Source organism: Calypte anna, chromosome 3, assembly GCF_003957555.1.
Source record: "Calypte anna isolate BGI_N300 chromosome 3, bCalAnn1_v1.p, whole genome shotgun sequence".
NCBI lineage: Eukaryota > Metazoa > Chordata > Aves > Apodiformes > Trochilidae > Calypte > Calypte anna.
Genome location: NC_044246.1, coordinates 23,937,573 through 23,964,637, shown reverse-complemented (window position 1 = coordinate 23,964,637; position 27,065 = coordinate 23,937,573). Strand labels below are relative to the sequence as shown.

The following is a 27,065-nucleotide window of genomic DNA, read 5'->3' as shown; positions in this document are numbered from 1 at the left end:
ATTTATTTATTACAGGGCCACAAATTATTCCCAGTAAACTGCATTGGTTAAAATTAAAGTGTCATCTCAATTCCATAAACACACAGCAGTTTTTTAACATCTCAGTTCACAAGGATTTCTTCTGTGCATAATTTTTCCTTTCTTCAGAATCACTCTGCACTGCCTGGGGAAGTGATGGAGTCACCATCCCCAGAGGTATTTACAAGAGGTGTAGATATGGTGCTTAGGGACATGGTTAAGTGATGGATTTGGCAGTGTGCTGGGTTAACAGTTGGTCTGGATGATCTTCAAGGTCTTTTCCAACCACAATGAGTCTGATTCATGAGACAGCTGAGCTCAAGCAGGGAGTATAAGAAGTTCCTGACTGTATATGTGATTTGGGTATTCAAAAAGGTTAATTTTCCTTGCCACAGGAAAGAAATTAGGCATTTTGGTATCTAACACAGTGTTGATGATGTTCATTGTTCACATTGTGAATCTGCATTACTGCATGGAGCTGATGAGCAAAGAGGTGATACTTACCTCTAAAGGACAAGACTAAGTAAAGGGGTGCAGACAAGTATTTCAGACAAATGGAAGCAAAAAGGCAATAAATTTGCTTTGAGCACAAGAGTTGCCAAACAGTTCTCCTTTTCTTTTTGTCAAAGCAAAAACACATTTCTTACAGTGGTTGAAGGAAAAGAGATAAAATACTTGTGGAGAGCTTCACTCAAGCATGGAGGGAAGCAGGTACTGACACTAACCTGCAGCAGCAAAAAGGTAACCAATGTAGTTCCACAATGCTTTCTGTGCTAATTTATTTTTTTTCTTTTTACAGACACATGCTAATTAATTGTTAGCTTTATCTAAACAGGTCCTTGTTGCTGCTCTCTGAATCAGCCACAAGCTGGAACAGGCTACATAAACCTAGCTCTCAAACTCCTCTTTAACTACAAAACAAAACAAATGGAACATGAAACTGAAAAAAGAAAGAGAGGGCAGCAGCATAGTGGTGAGATATTGCTAGGGAGCACTGAGGGTAAGGAAATATGATGAACTATTGGACTGATTTAATTTTTTAGGATTTTTAATGTTTATTTCAGGCTAATGATTCTTTGTTCTGAGTTTAATAATTTCTAGTATGATGGAGGAATATGAAGTCAGGTGTAAAGGACCTGACCTTGGGGTACCTAAATTTCTAGTGCTTTGAACTCACATTAAGGAGCACTTGATTCAAATATAGCTCAGATATAGGCTGACCATCAAAAACTCCCTGAGATTTATTATTGCTACTCTGCATTCATTTATACTTTATTTGTCTTAGATAGGATAAGAGTATAAGAGGCTCACAGGCAGTTTCAAACCCAAGCTACACATCTACACTGATGTGAGAGATAGAGAACTTCAATTGTTGAGCTATTTCTCTGACAGAGCTCCCAAATAGCACAGGTGGAGGAAAACCACAGGAGAACTTGATGTAATCATTGTGGCTGCCCCCAGACCTTTTCAGGTCAGTATCCCCAGTCTTTCTGTTCTTCCAGCTGGCTTCAAAGATCTTTTTGCTGCAAAATCACTATAGTGACAGCCAGTCAAACTGGAAGAGGTGGGAAAACAGCTTTATTATAGTTCCTTGCAATTCCATCAGCTGTCTTAGGCACTGCTGGAAATGGCAACCCAAGGAGGTCGTTACAGGATCCTGTTGTTCTCATCATACATCATGTCTCACCACAGTCCCCAAAGCCACACATTGTTTTCAAAATTTCTGGCATTTTAATTGGGATAACACTAATAAGAGGCACAGTCCATCTTCACAATTTCTTATTTGTTTTTTTACAAGTAACCTTTTCCACCTACACTGGAGATTGTTTTATTAATTTCTAATAGAACCAGAAATGTGCAAAACAGGCATAAAACAGAAATTCCTGTCAATGACTTACACTTGCTATACAAGATGCCACCGAAAAACCACTAAGATGTATGAAGTTATTGAACTACAGCCTACAGACATAAACAGAAATTTTAGGGAAAAAATAAAAAAGCAAAAAAAGAGCAAAAGTAAGATACCTTAACTTATGATTGTTTACTGCATTCTGTTTTTCTGTACAGAGTAACTGCCTTTGGATTTACAGTGAAAAGGATGAAGGGTTTACAGTATGCTCTGTAGTTTAGGGCTCTGCACATTCTCTATTGTAATCCTTTACTCTTGGAGCAGTAGGCTAAGGACAGTAACTGTGGATCAGTTTTACTGAAGTTAGAGAGCTAAAGAGATGTGCAAATCCAGCCCTCTGTGCTGACAATAAAAGTTAATTTTGGCTCTAAGCATGGGTTCCATGATCACCACAAGAATTTAGAGAAAATTTTCTCTTAGATAATTTTCGAGGAACTATTTCCTTGTGTTTTCTGTCCACACAAGTAGAAACCACTCCTATTGCTAGTTTTGTCTTGTTCGTTAAAGAAGGGCAAAGCTCAAAAGCAGCATGCAGCTGCAGGGATTAAAAAGAAAAATCAAAGCAAAACAAAAGACAATCTGCAGCCTCTGCTCTGGTCTAGGTAGAGCAAGTAGAAATCTGTTTTTTCAAAACGCTTTCCGTACATAAAACAATGTTTTAAGAGCTTCATATTGGAAAAAGTTAACTTCATCTAGCACTGAACCATAAAGTGCCTGTTCCCAAATGCTGCTTTGTCCTACAAATGCCAAAACCATCTCTCTGACTCCACCTGTGCAATTTGAGCAAGAGAAAAATTTCATTCCCTTTTTCAGCTACCACATCATCATTAGTCAATCAACACCCAGAAATGTGCAATTTTTTTACAGCTGTGCCACATTCAGACCTTGTAAAACCACTGCAAAAGAGCAAGTACACTGATATAATGCAGGCTGCACTCTGATGCTCTTCTGACAATCTCTAAGGACACTGAGGAATGAAAAGGTTTTTGTGCCTGTACCACCTCCACTTTATAAAGTGCACAATAGTAGATGACAAGTTACACCCACTTTCACTTTTCACATTGGAGCCAGATTCTTTATCCTCCTTTATGCTACAAACCAGTAAGGTATTATCTATTAAAAAAACCACTCGAGACTCTGAGAATTTTCATTCTATGGTTCAGCAGGGCCTAGACTGCAACTCTTGGGCTTTTACTCTGTCTAAATGTGCAATGTAGAGTCTTTATAACTGTAAAACTCCATCTCTTGTGCTACAGAACAAGAAAAGGTGAAAAATTATCATAAATGCTTTCTACAGTGCAGAGAAGGGTATGTTGAGTATGGCTGTGCTAGTTAAAGCAGAACCTTCCTTTATCACCTTAATAGTAAAGAGGTCTGATAGAGTTGAATCAGGGACTGTCTGCTGCAGGAATGCCCTTTCCCTTGTGTGGGCAGATCCTGTGTTTGTCTCTTTCAGACGGATACCTTAAATACTCATATATCCTTGTTGGGCTTGGCACTCAACTGTCAGGAAATCTGTGCATGGTAGAAAATATAGGGAAACATTGGGCAAAACCACAATCTTGGAAAAAATGTAACAGTTTTCCCTCACTGGAGCTTAGCATGCTAGAGTGAATGAATACTGAATACTGTAGTCTTTGGAGAAAATGCAAAATCCATGCAAAACAGGAGCACATTTGTGAATGGTATACAAATCAGACTGAACAGTGTAACAATGTATTCTCTCATGGAAACAGGAGAGAACTTTTATCTAACAGATTCACATTTCCATACAGCAAAGTTAGTCCCTGTCTCCCCTGAGACAGAAAAAAAAAAGACTAAAATACACTTACTGGAAAAGATGTCTCTCTCCAGCATAACGTCTCAGACATCCCTGTTTATTCCAGGCTGCTTTTCATCTTCTGGAGAATTTTGTTATTTCTTACTAATGAGAAATGGTACATTCCCATCAGGGCCTATTACATGCATATTAAATGCCTTTGAAGAATGAAGATCTGACTGCATATAATGAGTCTTCAGAATTAGCTAGAATTAACAGCTGAGTTAAAGTAAATCCTTCACAATGTGTTTCTCAGTGAGGACATGAATTTTTCCATCATGCTAAAGATATAAGCATGCTTGTGACATTCCTCGAAAAAGCAGGGGACACAGAGCTTTTAGGAAATACTACTAAGAGTAATTACTAACAGTGGAGACAGAACACAATGCATTAGCCCAGTTTTAGTCACAAAGAATTCTAATGCCAATAGGCTGGTCACAGTGTGTTAATTACCAACCATAGAGAGAGAAATTCTGGGTCCAGAATAAAAAGCTGTCTAAGATAAAGTGTAAAATGAGGTAGTTCCACAATAACTAATGTATCTGTTTAGAAACATATTCAACATATTTCTCTGGAAGATTATGCAAGCATGATAAGTAATGGCTTAAAATGGAAATGTTCAAGTTAAAGAATAATAAGATTCTTCCAATTCATTCTCACACAGGCTTTTTACAATTGTAACAGTAACTTGGCAAAGTGGAGAACACTTGCTGAAATGAAGGAATTAGCATTTTTAATATCTCTATGTAGCACAACAGCAAATCAGAATAAGAACAGCAAATCAGAATCTTCTCTATTTTTCCTAAATGGAACACTTCATTTGCAGTAAGGTTATGCTGCTCATTTAAATCTGCAGGGCAACACCACAAAAAAAAAAAAATCTTAATCATGTTTCTATAACAAAATGATTCCTTTAAATACTTACTGTAAAATGTGTATTTTTCTCACCATATAAAAATCCTCTCCTTTCAAACAGTACAGCAAGTTAGGAAGGAAAAGGTAATTCATAGAATCATAGAATCATAGAATCCTAGGGGTTGGAAGGGACCTCGAAAGATCATCTAGTCCAACCCCCCCTGCCAGAGCAGGGCCACCTAGAGTACCTCGCATAGGAACGTGTCCAAGCGGGTTTTGAATGTCTCCAGTGAAGGAGACTCCACGACCCCCCTGGGCAGCCTGTTCCAGGGCTCTGTCACCCTTACAGTAAAAAAATTTTTCCGGATATTCAACTTGAACCTCCTATGCTCCAATTTACATCCATTACCCCTTGTCCTATCACTGGTCACCACTGAGAAGAGCCTAACTCCATCTCCCTGACACTCACCCCTTACATATTTATAAACATTGATGAGGTCACCCCTCAGTCTCCTTTTCTCCAGACTAAAGAGACCCAGCTCCCTCAGCCTTTCCTCATAAGGGAGATGTTCCACCCCCTTAATCATCTTGGTAGCTCTGCGCTGGACTCTTTCAAGCACTTCCCTGTCCTTCTTGAACTGAGGGGCCCAGAACTGGACACAATACTCCAGGTGCAGCCTCACCAATGCAGAATAGAGGGGGAGGAGAAACTCTCTTGACCTACTAACCTAATTACCACATAACCATATGACAGCAATTTATTAGACATATTACTGTTGTATTTCCACACTATATGTAGTGGTAGACACTTTACCAGAAAATCCAGAATTGTCAGGATTACCATTGGCAACAGCAATACAGATTATCTCTAGCTACCTCTCCAATATACTTCAGGCAGTTTTTATTAATGTAATATTTCCTCTCTCAGTGAGAAATATTCTATTTTGTTGGGTGGAACATATGCCTTTACAGATTCTGATATGCTAGAAATTGTGTCTCATCCAAAATATTTTGCCAGTATTTTTATGGTATTTTATTGGCTGCAAGAGGAAAAACAATCCTCTACCAAACTGAAATAAAATTTTCAAAAACTCATTTAAGTAGCAAGTGTCCTATCAGGCTGAAAATGTCCCCATGCATGTGTGAGAGAAAGGAGGTTACAAATAGATTTTCATTAAGTCCTAATTCATACTTTCATAGCTCCATAACTGGAGGTCTAAAGTGAGCTATGCAAGTTTTTTGGAGGCAAGAAAGACACAGGTTTCTAATGCTAAAGTCTTCTCTTGCAGGAATGGAAAGAAAGACATTTACAGAGCTCATCAAGTTTTATAAACTCATGTAGCCATCCTCAGCATTTGTGATCTATCACTGTATGTGGAGAGGGAGAAAAGATTTCCCAATAACATTAATGGTACTAGACACATTTGGATCACGATAACTCTACCTACTTATGCAACACAGTCCAGATGGTAGCTTTTCTTCTTCAGTTATTAAACTTAAAGAATTGTATTTGTCGATGCTTTGTTCCAGACAGAATAGTCTAATTTATTTTTATAAGGTAGGATAATTTTGTTGTGTTACAAAGCAAAATGTATCTTTATACATGAATTAAGAGGGATTATTTCCCCAGAAATTGCATACACAATCAAGGTAAATAATAGCTGAATGGATTTAACAAATATCCATACTATTAGCTCAAACACCATCACAGATCTTGAAACAATGTGCTCTTTTCAGGGGGTCTCAAGATGACAAAATTTGATTTTAAAACGAAAGACAGCATAGGCTGGTAAATGGAAACATACTACTTAGGCTTTAACCTAAGATATAATATTTCTGAGTGTCAAAGACAACAAACATCAAACATTACTGGTCCCTCAGAGCAAAAAGGCAATGAGAACCACCCAACACATTGGGAACAATGGAAGAAAACATCCCTCTTCACTTACCACCACAGAGCTGCAGGCTTTCCTTTCCTTAGCCGACATCCGATAAAAGTGGGCACTGCAAAATATTCACTGCAGAAATGACTGCTCTGGTGTGAAAAGCTGCTGCCCTCAGAGCTGCTTGTTCACACACTTCTGCAGAAAACAGAAAGTTACCAGCAACCACAGGAGAACTGGTGGGGCAACAGGGTCAGAGCTCCCCACACCTCCCCCAGTATAAAGATGGAGCAATTGCCATCAGCTCCTGATGACAGGGGGAACTCCCACCTGGCAAGTTTTTGAATCAAAATAGCAAGAAACACAACTTAAGGTACAGTAACCCAAAAGCATTATTTTTAAATAGCAAGAACAAAAATAATTTCTTTGCTGGGTGCATCAAGTCTTTATTGCTAAACCAGCTTTAATTAAAGAAGGTGGCAAACTGCTGAACTCTGTAAACAATGAAAACACAAAACTCAGTTTCACAAATTATTTTTTAGCATTCCATCTGTAGCAAGCAGGAGATTCAGAAAAGCTTATTTTCATTAAAAACTTTATTTTTCATTACAATTCACAGTTTATACATGGCAAGATGGACCCTTGCCATGTGGACATTCAGAACACTGTGCTGGGGAGACAAGGGTCTTGGTTGTAAGAGCATTCATTGCTCGGTGCTGTGTCATGGAACTTTCTTAGTTTTAAAAGCATACTCTCTGTAAATGTTAATTGACTGATATTTACACTGGATTGACTGAATTTACATATTAACATATATTTATTAGAAAACAAGCTAAGCATCCAAAAACATTAACATTCATATCTTGCATGTTATCTAATGGTCAGAGATGCTGTAAGATTTGCCACTTGAATCATGCCCAATCAGCAAAGTCCCATTCTTTTTTAATTTACACAGAGCCTAAATTGTTCTTAAGGCCTGTTCTATTCATTTTATGTACAGCCAGGTTACAGTAGACTAACATAAGAAAAAAATGCAAAATCATTAAATCCATCCTGCATTTCTTCCAGATCTCATGTACACCTAAAAGCCAAACATGATACAAAATCAATGCGTTTTCTTAAAACCAATAAAGAAAACCCAAAGTCCGGTTTAGATCTGCTTCTCATCAGCATATCTTGTCTGAACAATCATCAGTATTCAGATTGTGCTATTTATCAGCTCTTCTTCATGCCTGCACTTATATTCAGAGCCATCTCTAGCTGAAACATAGAAAGTCACAGTGATGCCAGTTTTGATTGCATTCCCACGTTAGTCACAGCTCCGGCACAGGCAGCCACTGTACTGAGTGACATTCAGGAAAGCACTCCAGCAGGATTCCTGGGTAAAATAGCATATGGTGTCTGATGTGACTTGGCTTAAAGAGGAAATTAAGAATCGTTTTCAGAGAGCAAATATCTGGCAGAAGGTTTACACTTATTAAAAATCGCTGTATTTTTTCTGCATTGTTTTCTGGATGTGTTTATTAGAATACAGCAATTAAAAGCCTCTCCTGCCCCTCCTCAAAGGAGTAATATCTAACAAATAATTTAGTAATATATAAGTAATATATAAACTGCAAATTTTTTTGGTACATCTGATGAAGGGAAAAAAAAAAAAAAAAAGAAAACAACTGCTGAAAATTGCTTGAAAAAATAAGACCTGAAGAAGGTCTCTTCAAATTCTACAAGTCAGTGTGACCAAGTATCAGCTGGACCTGAGTAAAACAAAATACTTTTGGGGAGCATGTTTGCAATGTTTGAAACTGCAGTGCCTTTAAATTTAGAGCTAAGAACATCATTTGATGATTGTTTAGTTTTGGCATTCATTCATGCTGGTTGATATCTTCATGACAGACACCTTTAAAACACCATCTTTTCAAGAAGAATGAAAGCTCAAATGAAAAACACTTCTCATGCAAAAAAAAAAAAAAACCAACAAAAAAAACCAAACAAAAAACCCCCAAACAAAATAAAACCCTCTCCCCCCCCCCCAAAAAATAAAGCCAACCAACCAAAATCAAAAACCAAAATGCAAAAAAACAACCAAAAAAAGCATACAGGAAGTGTAGAGGTTCAGGTTCTTCAAAAGATAAGGCACTGACAAAAATTTCTTAGGTAAAAGGCTGCATAAGAATTTCTTGCCATTTACAAATGTGTTGTAGTCCAGAAATGGTCCATTCCTAGGCTCAGTAAGGTAGACCCTGAAATATTAAGGACTGATCCCTCAAAGCTACATTGTTATCATAAACAAGTGTGATTCATTCTTGAGGCCATATGGCACGTTAGAAGTGAAAAACAGTCTGGGCAGATAAAGGCAGAAAATGTTGCTTATTCCAGCATCTTTCAATAACAGAAGTGCCATTCATCTTTGTGTCTTTGAAGAGATGTGATGGTAATGCTGGACTGTAGTTTCTGTGGAACTCATGCACATGTAAAATGCTGTTAGCATCGATCATCAACAGGGTGGAGAAAAAGAGTTAGATGGCTAGTCTGAGCCAAGAGCTTCTCAAGGACTGGGGTCTGAAGTCATGGCTACTTAATGTTTTCAATAACAGCTATCTCTTCTGCTGCACAGTGTGGTGTCAAACCATTCATGTAAATGCTATCCGTCTTTGTTAGAGCTGGCAAGATGTCCTTCTCACTGGTGAGATGGTTGACTGACAGGGTCCTCTTGCAGGGGGTCAGATCTTGATTGTGGTTGACAGCAAGTTCTGCAGAGAGCTTCCTTTTGATGGAGGTAGCCCGCTGGAACTTGTCATAGATCTCCACGCTCAGACGCCTTCTGGTTTCTTTGAACTCTGCAGTGACATTGGCTGTCCACTCTGCAGCATGGGCTCTGAATTCCCCTACCTGCAGAAAACATCATAAAATTTAAAAAGAAAAAATTAAAAATTATAGGGTTGAGGACTTTAAACACTGTGTAGGCTCAAGAGCCCAGTGAGAGCAATGAGACTTCAGGCTGGCAAAGAGCTGCTGGTGCCAGCACAGATTACTCATGCTGGAGACTCACTCTTTTATTGATAGCAAGTAAACAAGAAGAAATGTTGCACTGGTAAGAGTTAATAATGATTCTAAAACCACAATAAAAATCTTTTCTGCTAAATTTGCTTTAATTATAGGCAGTCAACAACACAGAGAAGCTACAGAACCCTGACAGCTGCACAGTACCCAGCTGGTCAGGGAATGCTGAAATCCCAGCAATCCAGACTGTGTTGTGTATTGTTACTAGGGTGCAGGGTTATTTATGAGCACTTTTGCTGTCTCTGGAAAGATCCCTGGGAGACTTGGCAAAGAGTTTTCTAAATTTAGACAGAAAAGCTTTTTCAAAGGAAAACGTCAGCTGCTTATATCCCTCTTTTTTGTGCTTGCTCAAATGTAGCAGTGGTTTCAGATATGTCAGCAACATGTCTGCTCAATACCTTGACTCCATTGAAATGCCATCCTAAAAAGCAGCAGAAAGATGACTGCAAAGTGGGATAAACCCTAGGAGCTGTTCCAAATCACACCCAAAGGAAATGCTGCCTGCCAGTGGCCACAGACACCAGACATAGGAGGGGAGATTTCCCCTCCTATCCCCAGCCAGGGTGGCTGCAAGTTTCTACCATTGCCTCTGTTTAAGCAATGTTTGCATATCTCCTACTTCTTAACTCAATTCCTGTGCTCTGACTCTAAATGTCCTTATATTGACAGCCTTTATGGCAAAGGCTGATCCATTCTTGCTAAAAACTACCATTTTTTTTTAACTCCATATGATTTTTTTCCCACCATTTCAGTGCTTCAGTACTAGAAAAGCTGGAGCATCCCATGAGCCCAATGTCTGAGGGTAGAGCTGAGGAGAGGGAGGAAAGCAGCTGCTGGTACAGAATCCCAAATTATCTTTCTTTTTCTTCAGATACGGCAAGAGTTAGACTGAGTAGCTCAGACAATAGTCTGAGGTGAAGCATGACCTTGTAATTTAGATGCTATTTATATTTGTGCTCTTGCGTTTCAACCCCACCATTGTTACAATATTTAAGAAGTTACATAGATAATTAAAGGAGGCATCTTTTATGGAAATTATCTTGTTTTAACTGCAAAGGAAATTTATTGTTTCTCTTTAAATCTCTGCTTTATAGGCAGTTTAACTGTTGGAAGGTATAGCATGGGAAAGATAGACTGCTTATAAATACAACTACAAAGCAAAGCATTTCAGAATAATTATCCTGCTTAAATAAATTAGTCTAATTGGTACTGCACAGTCTAGAATTTCAATCATTGGCAGGAAAGCTTGGACTTGGTGAGCATAGAAATAATAATAAGAAAACAACAACACAGAGAAATACAGGGTGTAAACCACCAGAGAAAAGTGACCACAGGGTTATGCACGTTTTGCAGTGCAGTGGAAAACAGGAACATAAAACTCAAAACAAAACCCAATCAGCTCACTCAGGAGTGACAGCATTTCAGGAAAACTTTCCCCCTTCAGAAACAAACCAAGAAGATGTCTTTACCCAGGGGTCATTTTATTACATTTGTTTCAGCTTCAGTGAATTATCCAGATGACTAATGTGGACCCATTATGCATATTTTCTAAAACAAGGATTATTATCTGCAATACACAGAGGACTCACCCAGCTGAATGATTATTAGTATTTAAATTGTGCAATTAGAATCAGACACACTGTACTTCAGATCTGAAAATAATGAAATCTGTAATGCTGAAACATTTCAGCTGCTACAATATTTTTATTTGTAGTAAACAAGTATTGAAAATATGATAGGCAGTATCAGTACACACCCTGGAGCAGCTTTGTCCTTCTCCAAAGCTTTATTAAAGGCAGGTGGCTTGGGCTCTGGAGCATGCTTCTGTCCAGGGGCACAAAGAGCCATTATACAGGTTCCTGTTTTACCCTACAGATCTGTACCCCTCCCCAGCCGTGTAAGCATTCACCAGACCATGCTCACACAAATGCAACCAGAGATTGCAGAAAGATGCAATCTCTGGCATTGCATGCAATCACATCCAAGGGATGTTATCAGACTGGTAGCTTTAAAATTTTGTCTTGGCAACCTACTGGAGGTTACAAGCATCTTGAACAGAGTCTCAGTGTGCTTTTTAACATTCCTTTTACTGGAAGTTTTGGCTCCCACTTCTCTTATGTTTTCTCAGCAAAGACAAGACCGCTCGCTGTGCTTCTGATGAAAACAAATCTATGTAACACCTCGGACAGGCTCAGAATTCCCCTGCCAACCACCTCTCCACATGCTGGTGAGGACCTGTCTTGCACAGGGCAAGCTGTTATATTTTATCTCTTGTGCACAGAAATTATTAAGGAGAATTTTAAAAGCATATTTGTTAGGATACCTGATAACTAAATTCTAATTGGGTTCCTTTTGAGAAGCAAGTTTACACAGCCAGCTTGAAGAGCATCATTAAATATGCCTTTGGAGATGGGCTCATGTTCCAATTAAGGTGATGTGAAGCATTAACATGGACTCAATCTTGTCTTCTCATAGAACAGAGCTATGATGCTGCTTGGCACAACTTCAGTCAATTTCAGTTTTATAATAAAATAGTAGGAAAAAATTTAAAAATCAAGTGCTATTGCCAAGCAAAAATGAAATGCATTAGTAGTAAAAGAGAGGTAATTGGCACAGCACGAGAAACTAGAAGTTCAGTGCTGTGTGAACTATGTGTGCCCTAAATTACTGCTTTCAGCCCCCAGCTTTTGTATGAACTGAAATGCACTTGAAATTATCTCTTCAGAATAAAACTCTTAGTTCCATAGCACTCAGACTAAAGCATAAAAGGTTCCATGAAAAGGAATGTGCAATTTTTAACTGCCAGTGTACATAAGCAACTTGCTCTTATAATTTGATCCCTCCTTTATCCATAAGGACATTTCTTTATATGTTCAGGTTCTTTCTGTCCTTAGGGTATGACATTTTATCATACTGCATTACAGCTCTTCTTCATTTGGGGCTGGCAGCCACAAAATGTCGTATGTAGTGATTGAAATGCCAGTCGCCTATGCTGCTCAAATAAAATCTTTATATACCTGCCTACCATAACAATAGCTTACTTTTGTCCAATTCTCATCTCATTACAGCACACAGCTCTGTAGATTTGGCAGCTGTCATAGTTGGGGGCAATGTGACTGGAGGGCAAGGCCTCTATCACAGAAATTATTGAAAAGTAAGTACTTTATGTCAGGCTGAGTGACAAAAAATATTCTTAAAGTAGCAAGAAAAACCTGTCACAATGATAGCAACTCACTCAGCCATACAATAAGCATCACTAACCTGGCGATGCTGCTCACTCTCAGTCTTTGGGGAACACAGATTCTACCAGCAATGGGGACACAGACCCTACCCCAGCTCCAGGACTGACTTTCTCCACATCAAAATCCAAATTAGGCTGCAAGGTGTTTGACATGTTTCACAAGAAGTATCAATTCTAAGCTCTTAAGCTTGTATTTTTATTAAGTACTTATGAAGTATTTACCCAACTTCTTTATGAGTCCAGGGAATACAGGTCTCACCGAAAAATTCTCAAGAAATACAGTAATGATAAGACAAGTAAACACTCCACACAGCACACTTCTTCATGAAAAACCGAAAAGTTTTCTATCAAATAAGCAGCCATGGCCAGCTGTAGTGAAATGAGGCAACCAGGTGCCAATAATTGCCAGGTATTGGGCATGATCTTGTTTTAAGCCCACCTGTGCCTGATTAGGGCAGGCCCTAACTGTGCATGAGCAGGATTAGGTGGCCAATAAAAGGTGAGGCTTGAAGCACAAGCTCAGCTCACTCCAGAGCAAACCAGCAGAGAGGTCAGTCACTTCTAGAGCAGTAGGAATGAGCCAGGCTAACCAACCCTGAGGGCAATAGACTCAGAGCACTATTCGTGAGTTTCTGCTGGAACACCTGGTTGGACCTTGGAGCACCGTGCCCTAAGAGAGGTTTGTCTTGCAACAGCCAGCCAATTCCCAGGTTTCCTGGACTCCAGCTACCACTACAGATGGATCTGGATATCCCAAACATTCTTCATCATATATCTGACAGCCTGATGGGAACGTTTCAAACACCAAAAGTAATTTCTAGTAGCATCTCCGAATGCCTGTGTTAAGGTGCCTCTCTCTACCTGTGGTGGAAATATCCCATTTACCCAATTGAAATATAATAAGGAATAGCCTCTGAACAATTTCAAGTGTGTCTGCTCATTCCTGGTAAAGCCACATTTGATTTTTTAGTGGGGCTTGTCTGTTTTTTAACCATACATCAAAAAATACTCCATAAACTTCCTGAATGACAAACAGTTCACCAAGATCACTGGTGAACAGACAGACTGAATTTGAAACAACTAGGAGAAAACACAGACACTAAGCAACCTTCTCTTCACCTATTCCTGCTAAAACCCATCTGAAATAATAATGACCTAAAACTGACTCTGAGCCAATATCACTGTCGAGACCAAAACTCGTTTTTATCACCACCGTGTTTTAGCTTTCTCACTGTCTAGCTGAGCTTTGTGCTTGGTAAGGGCCAACAGCAGAACCCAGAACATAAGTATGTCTAAGGGGATGCTGCTGCTAAAATGAAAAAACACACATCAAAACCACATTTAAAAATACTGAAACCTGCACTTCAGGTTTCTGAACCATTCTTCAGCACGTTTACTCTAATTCCTTATATTTGTCATGAGTTTGGAGATCTTTCTGGACACTGCTCACAACAGATATCCCAATAATTACACAAACAAAACTGCCCACCATAGAGAAAGACCACTCACCCCATTAAGTGTGGTCTGGACAGCACAAACCATGTAGCCATAACCTTTACATAAGTAATCTGTACCTTGAACTAAGACACATCTGTGGTTTGACAGAAAAAAAGTAAACAACCACAAACCTTATTAAGGATGTCCTTAAATAGACCAAAATTGATACACACTTTTCTAACTTAACTTTACCTTACTTTTGCTCTTTTCTTGCAAGTAGATTCTTGAAAAATACTGGTAGTACAGTATAACCAGTTAATATACTTCTATTTATAGAATAGGAAGAAAGATACCCTGCTTGGATGGAACCCAGATATATGACCCAAAAGTTATGATATACTTGGGAGAAGTTAAACCACTAAGAACCACAAAAATTAACATTATATATGATATGCAAGAAAATGAAAATACATTTTTTCTAAATAATGTGTATAGCTTTTTCCTTCATAGCTGTACCTTATGTGGTTTCCTTTGGCATACGGGGTTTGTGCATTTTACAGTGGCCATGATACAGCAAGGCAAAAAAAAATGAGTAAAAGTACAAGTAGATAAGATGGAGATAACCATTTGACTGCATTTTAGGGGAGAGAAGGAAAAAAAAAAAAAAGCACACCTCTAGATGTTCCCCAGTATACAATAACATTCTTCCCTAATGCATTCTCCCAAGTTTCACAGCTTCGTTTTTTCTCTCCAATGTACTTTTCCTGTTGTTTAAAACCAATACATCCAGTTAACCTCTCCATGATATGCTACTCTGAGAAAAAAAACCCTAGAAAATGTGTCCATGTCACATTATCCAGGCAGCAGAGTACATAACAATTTGCCTTCACTTCTGAGAAACTCATGCAGCATTCGCAGAAATATTCTCTGAGTCCCACTTAAAAACCAAACTTCAAAAAAATGTAGGTACAGAGAGGTTTGATGGGTTTAGCAGTGCAGCTGCTGGGGTCCTGATTAGGAGGGTTTCTCTATCTGCCATCTTGCTCTCCTGAAGTTCAGGGCAAGCAATTCCTCTTACACCCGAGCTACTGCTGGCCACAAATTTATGTTTACATCAGTTGTCTATAGGCTAGAGAAGACTGGAATGCAGAAGATAAAAAGACAGATTGCTCATTTTTATTGAAGTCTGTGAGTTACCTGTGTGTTAAGGGGAACCCCATTTCTAGTCCCACTAAATAAATTCCCATCCCAATTATGTGGCTTTTTAGTATTTCTGCAATTATCAGTAACTGGCTGTCATCTTCATTTTCAACAAGACAAGAGGGCATGGTCTTAAGTTGTGCCAGGGGAAATTTAGGTTAGATATTAGAAAGAATTTCTTTATGGAGAGAGTGATCAGGCATTGGAATGGGCTGCCCAGGGAAGTAGTGGATTCTCCATCCCTGGAGATATTTAAAAAGAGACTGGATGTGGCACTCAGTGCCATGGTCTAGCAACCGCAACGGTGGTAAAAGGGTTGGACTCGATGAGCTCTGAGGTCCCTTCCAACCCAGCCAATTCTATGATTCTATGATTCTATCTGCAGAGAGGTATTTAGAGAAGACTGCTCCATTTGTCTTTAAAGGTAAACAGTGAGAAAATGCAACACAGAAATACCACAGGCACCAATGAAATACCTACATTGAGCTTTCCTAGGTGTTTAACCACTATCTTCTGTTCCTTCATTCTCTAAAGACCCCAGCTCTGTAGCAAAGAACTCTTCTACACCAGGTCTTTAAGCTACCAGACTTTTAATTTCCAAGTGAATGGGGCAAATAAAGAAATGAAGAAGCTATGTATTTTTGGTTGGTTGTTTTTTTTCCCCTCTGTTTTTCAGCCAAATATTAGAGGGGAAAAGATTCTATTTTGTAAAATTGCCATCTTCTGGAGTAAGATTTAAATTACATAGACAGTTTTACTTTTTTAGCCATGGTGGTCAGAAATGTTTTGGGAACAATACACTCCCACCGGAAATAGGATTATTCAGTCCTGTAATAAGTAATGTTTGCAAGTTCATTCTGGTGAGCAATGATTGTTTGGTTTCACCCACATACCTTCTATGAGCACATCTGATGCCTTGGATGCAATAAACCATATTTTCCAATGGGAATGCAGAGAGCCCATCATTTTTTTTTTTAATTTTTTTTTTTAAGGAACATCTATGGTGGCAGCTATGGGAAAATGTTTCATGAAGATGTGACAGATGGCAGATGCAGAAATGGCCCTTTTGCTCTGTCATGGTCTGATCTAACAAAATACAAACCTACAAAATAGAATAATCATGCCTACAAAGCCAGATACAGATATACTAACTCACCATATCTTTTTTATATCTTTTTTATTTTCTTAGAAATATGAGCACTCCTATGTTAAGTACTTCCTCAGAACTATTACAGCAAATTGCCCATCAGACAGTTCTTTGCATAGAGGTGTATGTGTGTCTTAATACTGCACTATTGCACACAAGTTATTGGTCTGATTATCTCAGCCCCTGATGTTCTGCTTTATTAATAACTTCTGAAGATAAAAAAAGATGCTGACATTTTCCTCCCAGAATCAGCTGTTCTACTTAGTTGTTTCATCTGCCCCAGAGGGCCATCCAGCCCCTCTTTCAACATGATGAGAGTGAATGACATCCACCTGTATTAACCACAAGAAACTATTTAGGTTTACATAGAGCTCTGCCAGCTGAGCTTAAGGTGATTCAGGAGAACAGCATGTATTTTCTGTCTGGACTACACAGCCAATGACTTTGCTGTGGCCAGAAATAGCAAACATTTTAACTATTATACTAGAAGCATAATGAAACCCAAGCCACAGGCAGCTGGAAAGACTGTCTCAACTTTCTCCCACAGGAAAGAGACAACTCTTTCATGAACTCACTAGATTTTTTAGCTTATAAAGACACAGTGCTTGCCTGCAGCCTTCACTGGAGGCATTTCCACCTCCCCTGAGCCATTGGTGGGCACAGTCAGGGCAGAGGGACCACTGTGGGGGAGAGCAGAGCCAGACACTGACAGTGTCCCCCTGTCCTCAGTGGGCACAGCATGACGTCCTGCTCCTGAAGCTGTGTTTAGGCAGCACAGCCCTTGTAATCAGCCCCACACCAGCATTGCTGCAGAGCCTGTTACTTAATATGCAATAAGGAAACAGCCATTACTAAAGGGCTTTAATAAGCCCAGCTGAGGGGGTGACAAATATAAACCACACCAAAAGGATAATGGTGTAGATGTTGCCTTTGTGTGTGCATGCTGAAGTTCAGCAGGCACCACGTCTAAAATGCACAAGGTTATGAGGAAAGAAATCTCAAAAATGTCAAAAACCAAGAGCAGATCAGTTTTCCTGGGACTCTCAGAACATTCTGTTCTTTCATATTCATTACTGCACATAGTGCTATGATGTACTTGTAAGAGGGATCGATACAGAAAGTGTTGCCAGGTCAGAACCCAGAACACCACCACAATGACATAATTACCTCTCAAGCAGAGAAGAGATCAAATTGCATTAAAAAGCAGGTCAGCCATTTCTACCTTCTCCTCACACCCTCACACTAATACCACTCTATACATCTTGATGACCCAGAGTCATTAAACAGGGACTGTAGTCCCATCTTTCATTCTTGATTTTTGTGGTTTTGTTTCTGTGATTTGTTTTGGTTTTGTTGTTTGGGGTTAGGTTGGTTTTTGGTTTTTTGTTTGTTTGGATGTTTTTTTGTCTGGTCCCTAGTCAAACTTGACCAGAGACCTATGGGTCTATTTTACTATAGAAAGGCTTTCTATTTTCCTCCGCCACATAGAAATTAGAAACAAACACTTTTTTGAATGTGGCTGTTCTTTCTCATATGCATTTTCCTGTACATATTGGATGAACTGGAAAAACTCTTCTTGCCAAGCAGACTTTGCTTCAGATGGCCCTTTTGCCATTTTGGTAGCTCTCTGCATTTCTTCTGAAGTTTAGATCACAAATCTAGGACTGTTTTCTGGTAATATACATTTTAGCAATAGTAATATCTGTGGCAGTAAAATCACTTTTCTACAGAAATCCAATAATTCCCTGCTTATGCATCCTCAAGTAGTGTCAGCACTATTCAAGACTGCCTTGCAGAAGGACATCACAGGCAATTAGCTGCTTTCACACCATGACTGCCTCCCACAAACATTTCTGAATCAGTGCTTTCTAGGAACAGACTTCCATCAAATCATTCTGACCTAAGCACTGAACTTCTGGATATGCCATTCTTAAAACTACTGCAATTGGTTCTTTTAAAATTTTTTGTAGGAAAAGGAAAAGCTCCAAAAGTTATTTTCTTTAACAGATGCTAACTCATCTCTTTTAAAACAATGCACAATAGACCAGAATTTGGCTCAAGCCTTTGCAAAATTCCTTTGTTCAGTAGGCTGAAGAGTTATTCCTATCAACTTCATTTCTGAGTGAACAGATTGGTTTTTATGCACCAAGAGCCAGGTTAAGAGCTCACTGCCACTGAAAGAACATCTCCTTCCTCTTTCTTGGTTTAACACCCTCTCTGAACACCTCTGAGGCCTGTTTGCCTGGTATGCCAGCTCAACTCACTGAAACCTTGCAAAACAAACAGTTGAGTTCACTCATTCAGCCTACATTTAGGGTCCCTCCTTGAGGGATATGAAAGATAAATCAAGTTATCTTTAGCCCGGGGCCCTAATGATGGATGAGCACCTTTAGCCTGAAGATAGTAAAATGAAAATGCAACAAATATGATAGAGAGTGTAATAATTTTACACATCATCATGACAAGCCTAATTCTGTTTTGACAAACATGAATGACAGCTTTGTCACCAGTGCCAAGAAGATTAAACTAAATGATTGAGATGAGCCCAATTTATTTATAAATATTAAAGACAACAATTGCCTCCTGAACTTCCATAACAAATGATCATGATACTTCTCGTTAAAGTTTAGGCTTGGTCTTTAAAGCTAGATCCATATTACTCACAGTATGAAAATCCCTGATCTAAATGAAGCCAATGTCTCACATGACTCAGTCACCTGGACTTTAATACATAGTAAAGAGAACATGGTCTTCCAAGATGCAATTTGTCTCATAAGGAATGCCTTAAAAACTTAAAATAGGTCATGCTAGAAATACACATTTCTTTCCATTGACTACAATGGGAATGTAAATGACTAGACAAGATGTTGGTATTTACACTGGAGATGAATCCCATCTCTATTGATTCTGGATTAGAGCTTAACAAATGGAATATCACAAGATCAGGGGACATAAACACTTAATTTTAAAAACAGAATTCTGAAGTTTTTAGCACAAAAGACTAAGATTCTTGGTAGGATGAGCATTCTTGCTCCAAATACTGAGATTCAGAATCTGCTGCACAATGAAGTAAAAGAAAATGATGACCAAAAAAAAAAAAAATCCTGATGAAATGGTACCTTTCAAAGAGACTAAAATTTCAGAACCCTGAATTTAAAAGTGCTCTGAGTAATCAGAACATAGAGAATAATGAAGAAAAGGGAGTTTAAGGTAAGCTAGTACAGCTGAAGCTGATCTTAAGAGGCGAATCGCCTACTTGAGATTACAGCACACAGCATGTTCCAGTGACTTTCTGACACTTCATCTATCTCACTGTATGAACTGCTTCCAGCAGCATCTATCCTTCTAAAACTCCCACTTCTGTCTCTGCTTGTCGTTCACCTCCCTCTCTATTTGATGCATTCAAAACCCGCAAGAGTATTTCAGGAGACAAAAGCCATCTGAGCATCTGACACATTCTGCTTATCTAGATTTCAGTATCAAGATACAGCATTACTGTGGATCAGTGCATATCTAATTAGATTTTTGTCTCAGATCCACTTGCATATGGCAAACCTTCCTGGCAAAATTAAAAATAATAATAAAAAAAATAATAATAAAAATGCTTTATTGTGTTGAAACAATGAAATACATTATTACTGCTAAGTCTTATGTAAACTACTTGTAAGAAGAATGCAACTGCATTAAGACAACTGTGAACAGGATTATATGGATAGAAGGTGACTATCATTATCAGCACACTCACTTCCTTGAACATGGAGGCTTCTTCCCAATACTCTATGATATTTTAGACTAATATTACTTTAGACTACACAAAAGGTAAAACAGAGATTACTAATGCTGCACATCAAAAGAGATCAAATAGATTCAGCTGATACTTTCAGTTGTTGAAAAGGAGCAAAGAGAGGGATTTTCAACACTTGCAACTTCTTTATCATCATCCTGGGCACTGGTACCATTTTCTAGACTCAGCTGTTATCAGTCCTCAGGTCTTAAACTGCTGAAACCAACACAGCTCATCATTACTGCATGATCTGCTCTGTCCTGTATCTGAACCAGCTACTACTACTACTAAAAGTAGCTACTAGTTTTTGGGGTCTTTTTCATGAAATGTTAGATAAAAATCCTACACAAAATCTTGTTTACTTGCAGGTGTTGATAACCATAGCAAGTAAGTTTCATGAAGGAAGATTTTCAGTATCTGATATTTCCTAGAAAATATATTAATCTGCTTCAGTTGTCAGAATGCATTAATTATGGTCCTATAGATTTTATCATAACCTCTGCCTATCAGAAGATTCTGTATGTGAAATACAATATATTCTGTATATAACATTATTTCTAAGTTTAATGGCTAGCTGTAGGTATAATGGTCTGTTTCCCCAAGGATGGACAGAATGTTTCTTTAAAAGAATTACAAAGCATGCTTAAGAACTGGAATTTTCCATTGCACTCATTTCTACTAGTTGAACTCCAGATAGGTTCCTCCACTATAATCTCCTAGAACAGAGCATCATAAATCTAGGTTTAACTGAAAAAACAGACAATACAAGAAACTCAGTCTCCTCTGGCTTCTGCTGGCATAGACGAGACTTAGTGACTACATTTCCACTAAACTCAGTTTCTTCACTCAAGTTTTCCAATGCAAGTAGTAAGCAGGAGCTAAGAGCAGCAGGTTTTAACATAAAATGCTACCTGTAAAATGAATATTTATACAGCACTTCTGTTTAAAAACAGCCCATCTTACAACAAAATGCAATGTATTTATATAACTTTCTTCCTACAAAGTATCATCAGTATAGAATACAGGAACCATTTTTTCACATTTTCTAACTAGCACACAACTATGCCATAATTCAGTTTCACACTGGTCTCCATAATTATTTTTTTTATTTTTAAAACAGCATTTTTACACTGTTTTTTGGTTTTCTTTCTGTTATGAATTCTCAGACATGCCTGAGCAATGGGTTAAGAAATGGGGGAGAAAATTCTGAACAATTGAACAACTGATTAATTGATTAATTGAACAATCGGTACCAATTATGTTATGTCTGTCCTTAACCTGGCACACAAGACACTCCTATACAGCAAAGTCCTGAACACCTGCATCAGCCAAGAAATTTTTAGATATATCTGAAGAATGAGGTTTTCTGTTCTGTAGACAAAATTAATATACTTGTTTAGGCTACTAAGGTGAGAAAGAATGGAAAGATGAAATAGGGCATACATTCCTCGTGCCTGAGAAAACAAAGTCTGGCATAGCATTGTGCTGCATAACCTTGCAAGTGGAGTTTTACTTGATAAAAATAGGAATGTATTTAATGTGTCAAAAGAATCCATGATTTTGTTCAATTCATGTTTCTTTACTTATTTTTCAAAGTTAGTCTGTTTTGAAATAGCTTCAGTACAACATAAGAAGGTAGTATAATATTCAAACATTCCTAATATGTTATCATTACTATAATAGTATGGATAATGAGACTCTCAAAACAAGACCAAACCATCAATGTGCTGTATACAACCACATAGTCAAGCATCTTCTCCAGAGATCTTATTGTCTGGAAGAGTATGAGAAAAGTGATTAAAGATGAGGATTAAAGACCAGATTAATTCTAGAAAGAATTGTAAAGAACTAAATTGTGTCACAAATGTCTCAGGAAGGGAGCCTACAGGAAAGATGGAGAAGGAGTTTTCACAAGGGCACATAGCAGTAAAACTGGGGGGGGATGATTTCAAGTTGAAAGAGGGAAGATTTAGATTAGGTATTAGGAAGATGCTCTTTATTGTGAGAGTGGTGAGACACTGGAACAGGTTGCCTAGAGAAACTGTGGATGCCTTCTCCCTGGAAGTGTTCACAGCCAGGTTGGATGGGGCTCTCAGAAATCTGATCTATTAGGAGGTGTCTCTGCCCATTCCAGGGGGCTTGGAACTCTGTGACCTTTAAGGTCCCTTCCAACCCAAACCATTCTATGATTCTATGGCTCTTTGCACATCCCCTATTCTTTAGATCCAAGTATCCATATGGACCTTGAGTATTCTTGCCAAGTTAGCAAGGGACATGAAGAATCCTCAAGACATCTTTATTAATTACCTCTTCAAGGCCTAGTTATTCCAGGATAACCTTATTCAATGCTAACTGTGATGCTAAATTTCTCAGTTATTTTTCAACACCCTCCCTGGAAGTGTTCAAGATCAGACTGAATGGTACTTGAAGCAAGTAGTGGGAGGTGTTCCTACCCATGTCAGGGGCTTGGAACTGATGACCTTTAGGGCCCCTTTCAGCCCAAATCATCCTTTGAATCTATGATTTTTTGCAATCTCAAGTCACGGTGCCTCATTTATATAATTTTTTTTTTTTTTTAAGGCTCCAGAAACAAGTAACCCAGGGAAACTAAATGCAGTTTAGAAAGTGTCTCTAGCTTAGAACAATAAGCCACTAGTGCAGAGGGGAAACACCAGATCTTCTTGCCCAGCTCTTACTTCTTCCTCATGCAGAGGGAAAAACAGGCTAAATCGACATCATTCTGAAACTCAACATAATGAAGAAAACCCATGCATATAAATGATGTTTCAAATCATCTATTGGTTTGCCTGCAGCACGCATGAATCATACAAGTTGGGAGCTCAGGTTACCCTCGGTGCTTTTCCAGAAAACAAAATCAAGATCTTGCAAAATGCTGAACATGCAAATGAGAGTACTTGTGTGATACCTGCTGCTCTGTATCTGTGAAGGACATTATTAAAGCTCGTCATGAAAGGAAAGTTACAAATATCCTTTTAAATATATCGTACAGGGGCAAAAGATGATACTCTTTAAATGAAACTGATCAAATAAATATTGTCCTCTCCTTCAGAGCTAAGTGTTTATGAAATGTCTGGGTAAAATGATACTGATGACAGACCTGCCACAATGCTGCCTCTATAGAAAGAGATGAGTCTAAAAAGGGCAATAAAAAAGGACTGCCCACCCCACATTGAAGGGGATTTAATCCCACCTAAGTGCCCAGCCAACATCCCCCTGCCTGCTGTCACCATCATCACTGTCCTCTGGGCAGAAAATAGCAGGAACCCTTAGGGTCTGTAATGGTAAAGGTATATATAAGGGTAAGCTGCCCTTTATAGCAAGGTATTTGGGAACTCAAGGATGGCCAGGATTACATCTAGGCATTGATGCTGTGCCCTACAGCTAGGAAAACAATTTAAAACAATATTAAGTAGTAGGCCACTGCACAGTAGCCAACATATACACTACATCAAAAAGAAATTAAAGTCTTTATATTTGAGCAACAAAAGTGAACTGATGCGTGCAGAGGAACTGAAGTTAGAGGGAAATAATATGTTGCTTAAAACTAAATTTATTACTCAGACTCCTAATGAAGCCTGAACTGCTCTAGATGCAATCAAAAAAAAATTTTGTTTATTCTCTAACAGTTTCAGAACCAGGACATTTTCTTAAATGACAGAATTCAAAGTACAAGATTGTAACATCACTCGAATGAGAAATACTTATTTACAAGAAAAAATACATTTGAAGTGAAAGCAATGCACCTAACCACAAATAACTATGCATGCTGCTGAAGATATTATGGTAAAATACACCCAGGCATATTTCAATAATTCATTCCAATACTTTTCATGATATAAAGTATTTACTCTCTTATCATTATAAAAAGATCAGAGCTATCCTGAATATAACTATTTAGTACTTATCCTTACATACCTGCATCCCACATAACAATAGTCAAAGCAGAATTATTTTTGCCTTAAAATGTTAGGACTTCATTCTACTGTCTAGAGTAATCCTTTTAGAGATCTTTTTTGCATACACAATTTAACAACACATTTCATCTAAATTTATATGCAGACATATGAAAAATCACTGTATGTTTGAGGAGAGTGCTAGAAAGTTTGCTGCACTTTGGTCTGCAGTATACTTCATAAACAAACAGCTTTGATTTATGCCCTACAAGCAAAAGCAGTTATAAGCTCACCAGACTTGGAATCAAATCTTCTTAGAAGTAACATTTTTTTCTCCTTTCAAAATGTTCTTACCTCTTCCTTTGTCTTTTTTGATATGACTCTTAGCCAGTCTCCAATCATACTGAGGACAGCTGCGAAGTAAGCAAGCCCAACAAGAATCCAGAACCACACAACTGGCTTGTAAAAATCTAGGTACTCAATATCTGAGCCTCCTGAAAAACAATGAAATTCAAAATAAACCAGACTTAGTAGTCATAGGTACAAATCTCTTTTAAAATTAATTATTTCCCTTTAAAAGTAACCCAAAACAACAAACACAAAAACCTCAAACCACACCAAAACGGTGCTGTTTCTCACAATTTCTTTTATTTTTTTACCCATGTGAAAATTCATAGCAAAAAACTGTGTTGAATTTGAGTAAGGTGTGATCTAAATTAATCCACTCTTAAGAACAGTTTGCAGATCAGCAGCAGTATGCAAATTTTAGTCAGTTATTTATAATAATTCATGATAATTAAAAACACATCACAGATAGCCTGATGCAACTTCTGATATATCATTATTTAAGGCAGAAGTCATTGAGAACAGCTTGAATGAAAGGACTTTCCACTTGGCCTAAGTAACAAAGAAGTCCCAGATTTGAAGTATTGTTCTGGAATACATAATCTGTTCATATCCTGAGAAATCTGATTTTGCAAGGACTTGGAAACATATATCAATACTTACATAAATCCTTTAACCCTGATAAGAATAGCACCTGCATTAACAAATGTCCTGGGTGGGTAGGCAAACACTCTAATCTCCATTTTTCAGAGGAAGTGTGGTGCAGGGACTTGTTTTGAACTCATCATACTTAAAAAAACACATTGATAAAACAGCTGGCAGCAGAAGGCAACATTTTTGGATCCCACTGTCACAAGCAGCAGTCACTTCCATCCTTCCAGTATTTAAGTAAAAAACAATAAATTTCAGAGATGCCAGGAGTGGAGCTTTCAGGTACAATACAGCCATGGAGAAGAGATGTTTTATTTCCATAAAAAAAACCATTGTTCATCCAGAGCTCTTGACAACACAAAATAACTCTCATTTTGCATCTTGCAATACATAAAACAGAAGTCTTATGCATGCAGTTCATCTGTGTTACAGCAAATAAAATCAGGCTCCTAGTTTGAGTTGCTGCAAGTGGAAGTTTGATGTGCATATCTGCTCACAATTGAAGAGACTCCACAGTAAAACTTTTTCAGGCACCTTACAAAAATCAGTACAAATACATAATACATTGCTTTAAGTATCTGCATCCTGTACTGAACCAAAGGCAAACAGTCCACAAAATATCAACCAAATTGTTTCAGTAACAAGATTAACAATAATGTTTTCCTAGATGCCCTTATGAAACCATAACAGATATTACAAGCAAAACAAAGAATTTAATGATGGTTATCTTTGTATGGAAGCTCTCAAAGACAGAAAGTTTTGTTCTTCTCATGTCAATAAACCATTTAATCAATAAAGTAGATTGTTTTGTAGTGGTTTACTCAAATATCCAAGAGATGAATCCACATTGCAAAAAGAGAGATGCTCTGACACCAGGCAAAAGTAAGGGCTCTGACTGGAATGGGAGACAGGCAAACACCAAAGGGTTGAGTCTGTCACAGCCCAAGACCAGAAAATTAACAGAAATGAAGCATTTCTTTAATATCATGCTGCTCATGCAGTGAGAAGGTTTTAGGAATGATTTGCCCATAATTTGTTGTCATTCAAACAATGGTTGATTACCACCATGCATTAGCACTAGCAGGAGGTGGTAATGCATCAGGCTCAGTGGTTTACCTTTTTCTTTTGCATTGTATGAACAGCTGGAGAAAGTATATAAAGCAGCCACTCAGCTGGTTTCTAAACTTTGTTTACAGCAAGATAAATTCCCAGGGCTAAAGTTAGGACACATTCATATTCAACCAAGAGTTTTCTTTATTGTCCGGCCAGGAGATGGCTCTATCTAACCATGCCCAAAGGAGCTGAGCTTTCCTAAAGTTACAACAGGCCAGTCAAGAACATTCCAGGAAAAGGCTTATCAGCTAAGATCTTTATTGGCTGTTGAGGTTTTGAATTTCAAGGAGCTGGAGTTCTCAGGTGAGGACTCAATTTAATGGAATACCAGGGGGAGAGAGACATATCTAAGAATGTTTCTCCTGGAGACAACTACTGTCTCCTGTGATGCTTAAACATCTGTTAGTGCTATAATGCAGTTACCTGGGAATGTAATTAAATAGAATTTCACTGGTAGGAAAACATGATTGAAAGCCAACTATACTGAAATTAAAGTAAATGCAATTCATTACCTGCTGATTTACAATTCACATAAATGGGTATGAATGTATTTTGGTGTGAGAATGCATAGCTAGAGGTACTTGTACTGAAGCATATGAGATAATTCACCTAATGCTTTTTAAAGTGTTACGAGTAAAATCATAACATGACACATTTGCATGGGCTTCTCATGGAAAACTTTTTACCTA

The 27,065-nt window shown here is 38.2% G+C and overlaps 1 protein-coding gene across 1 annotated transcript in view; it reads right to left on the bottom strand.

Annotated features, from left to right (window-relative positions):
* Nucleotides 1–9,049: 9,049 nt before the first annotated feature.
* The window catches only part of KCNK2 (potassium two pore domain channel subfamily K member 2), a 76,672-nt gene continuing 58,656 nt past the window's right edge, over nucleotides 9,050–27,065 (bottom strand). Inside the window, exons 7-8 of the mRNA XM_030446877.1 lie at nucleotides 24,622–24,761; nucleotides 9,050–9,373 (exon numbers count right to left, since the gene is read on the bottom strand). Of these exons, the coding sequence (XP_030302737.1) occupies nucleotides 9,056–9,373; nucleotides 24,622–24,761 (458 nt within the window). The 3' untranslated portion in view covers nucleotides 9,050–9,055. The remainder of the gene's footprint in view (nucleotides 9,374–24,621; nucleotides 24,762–27,065) is intronic.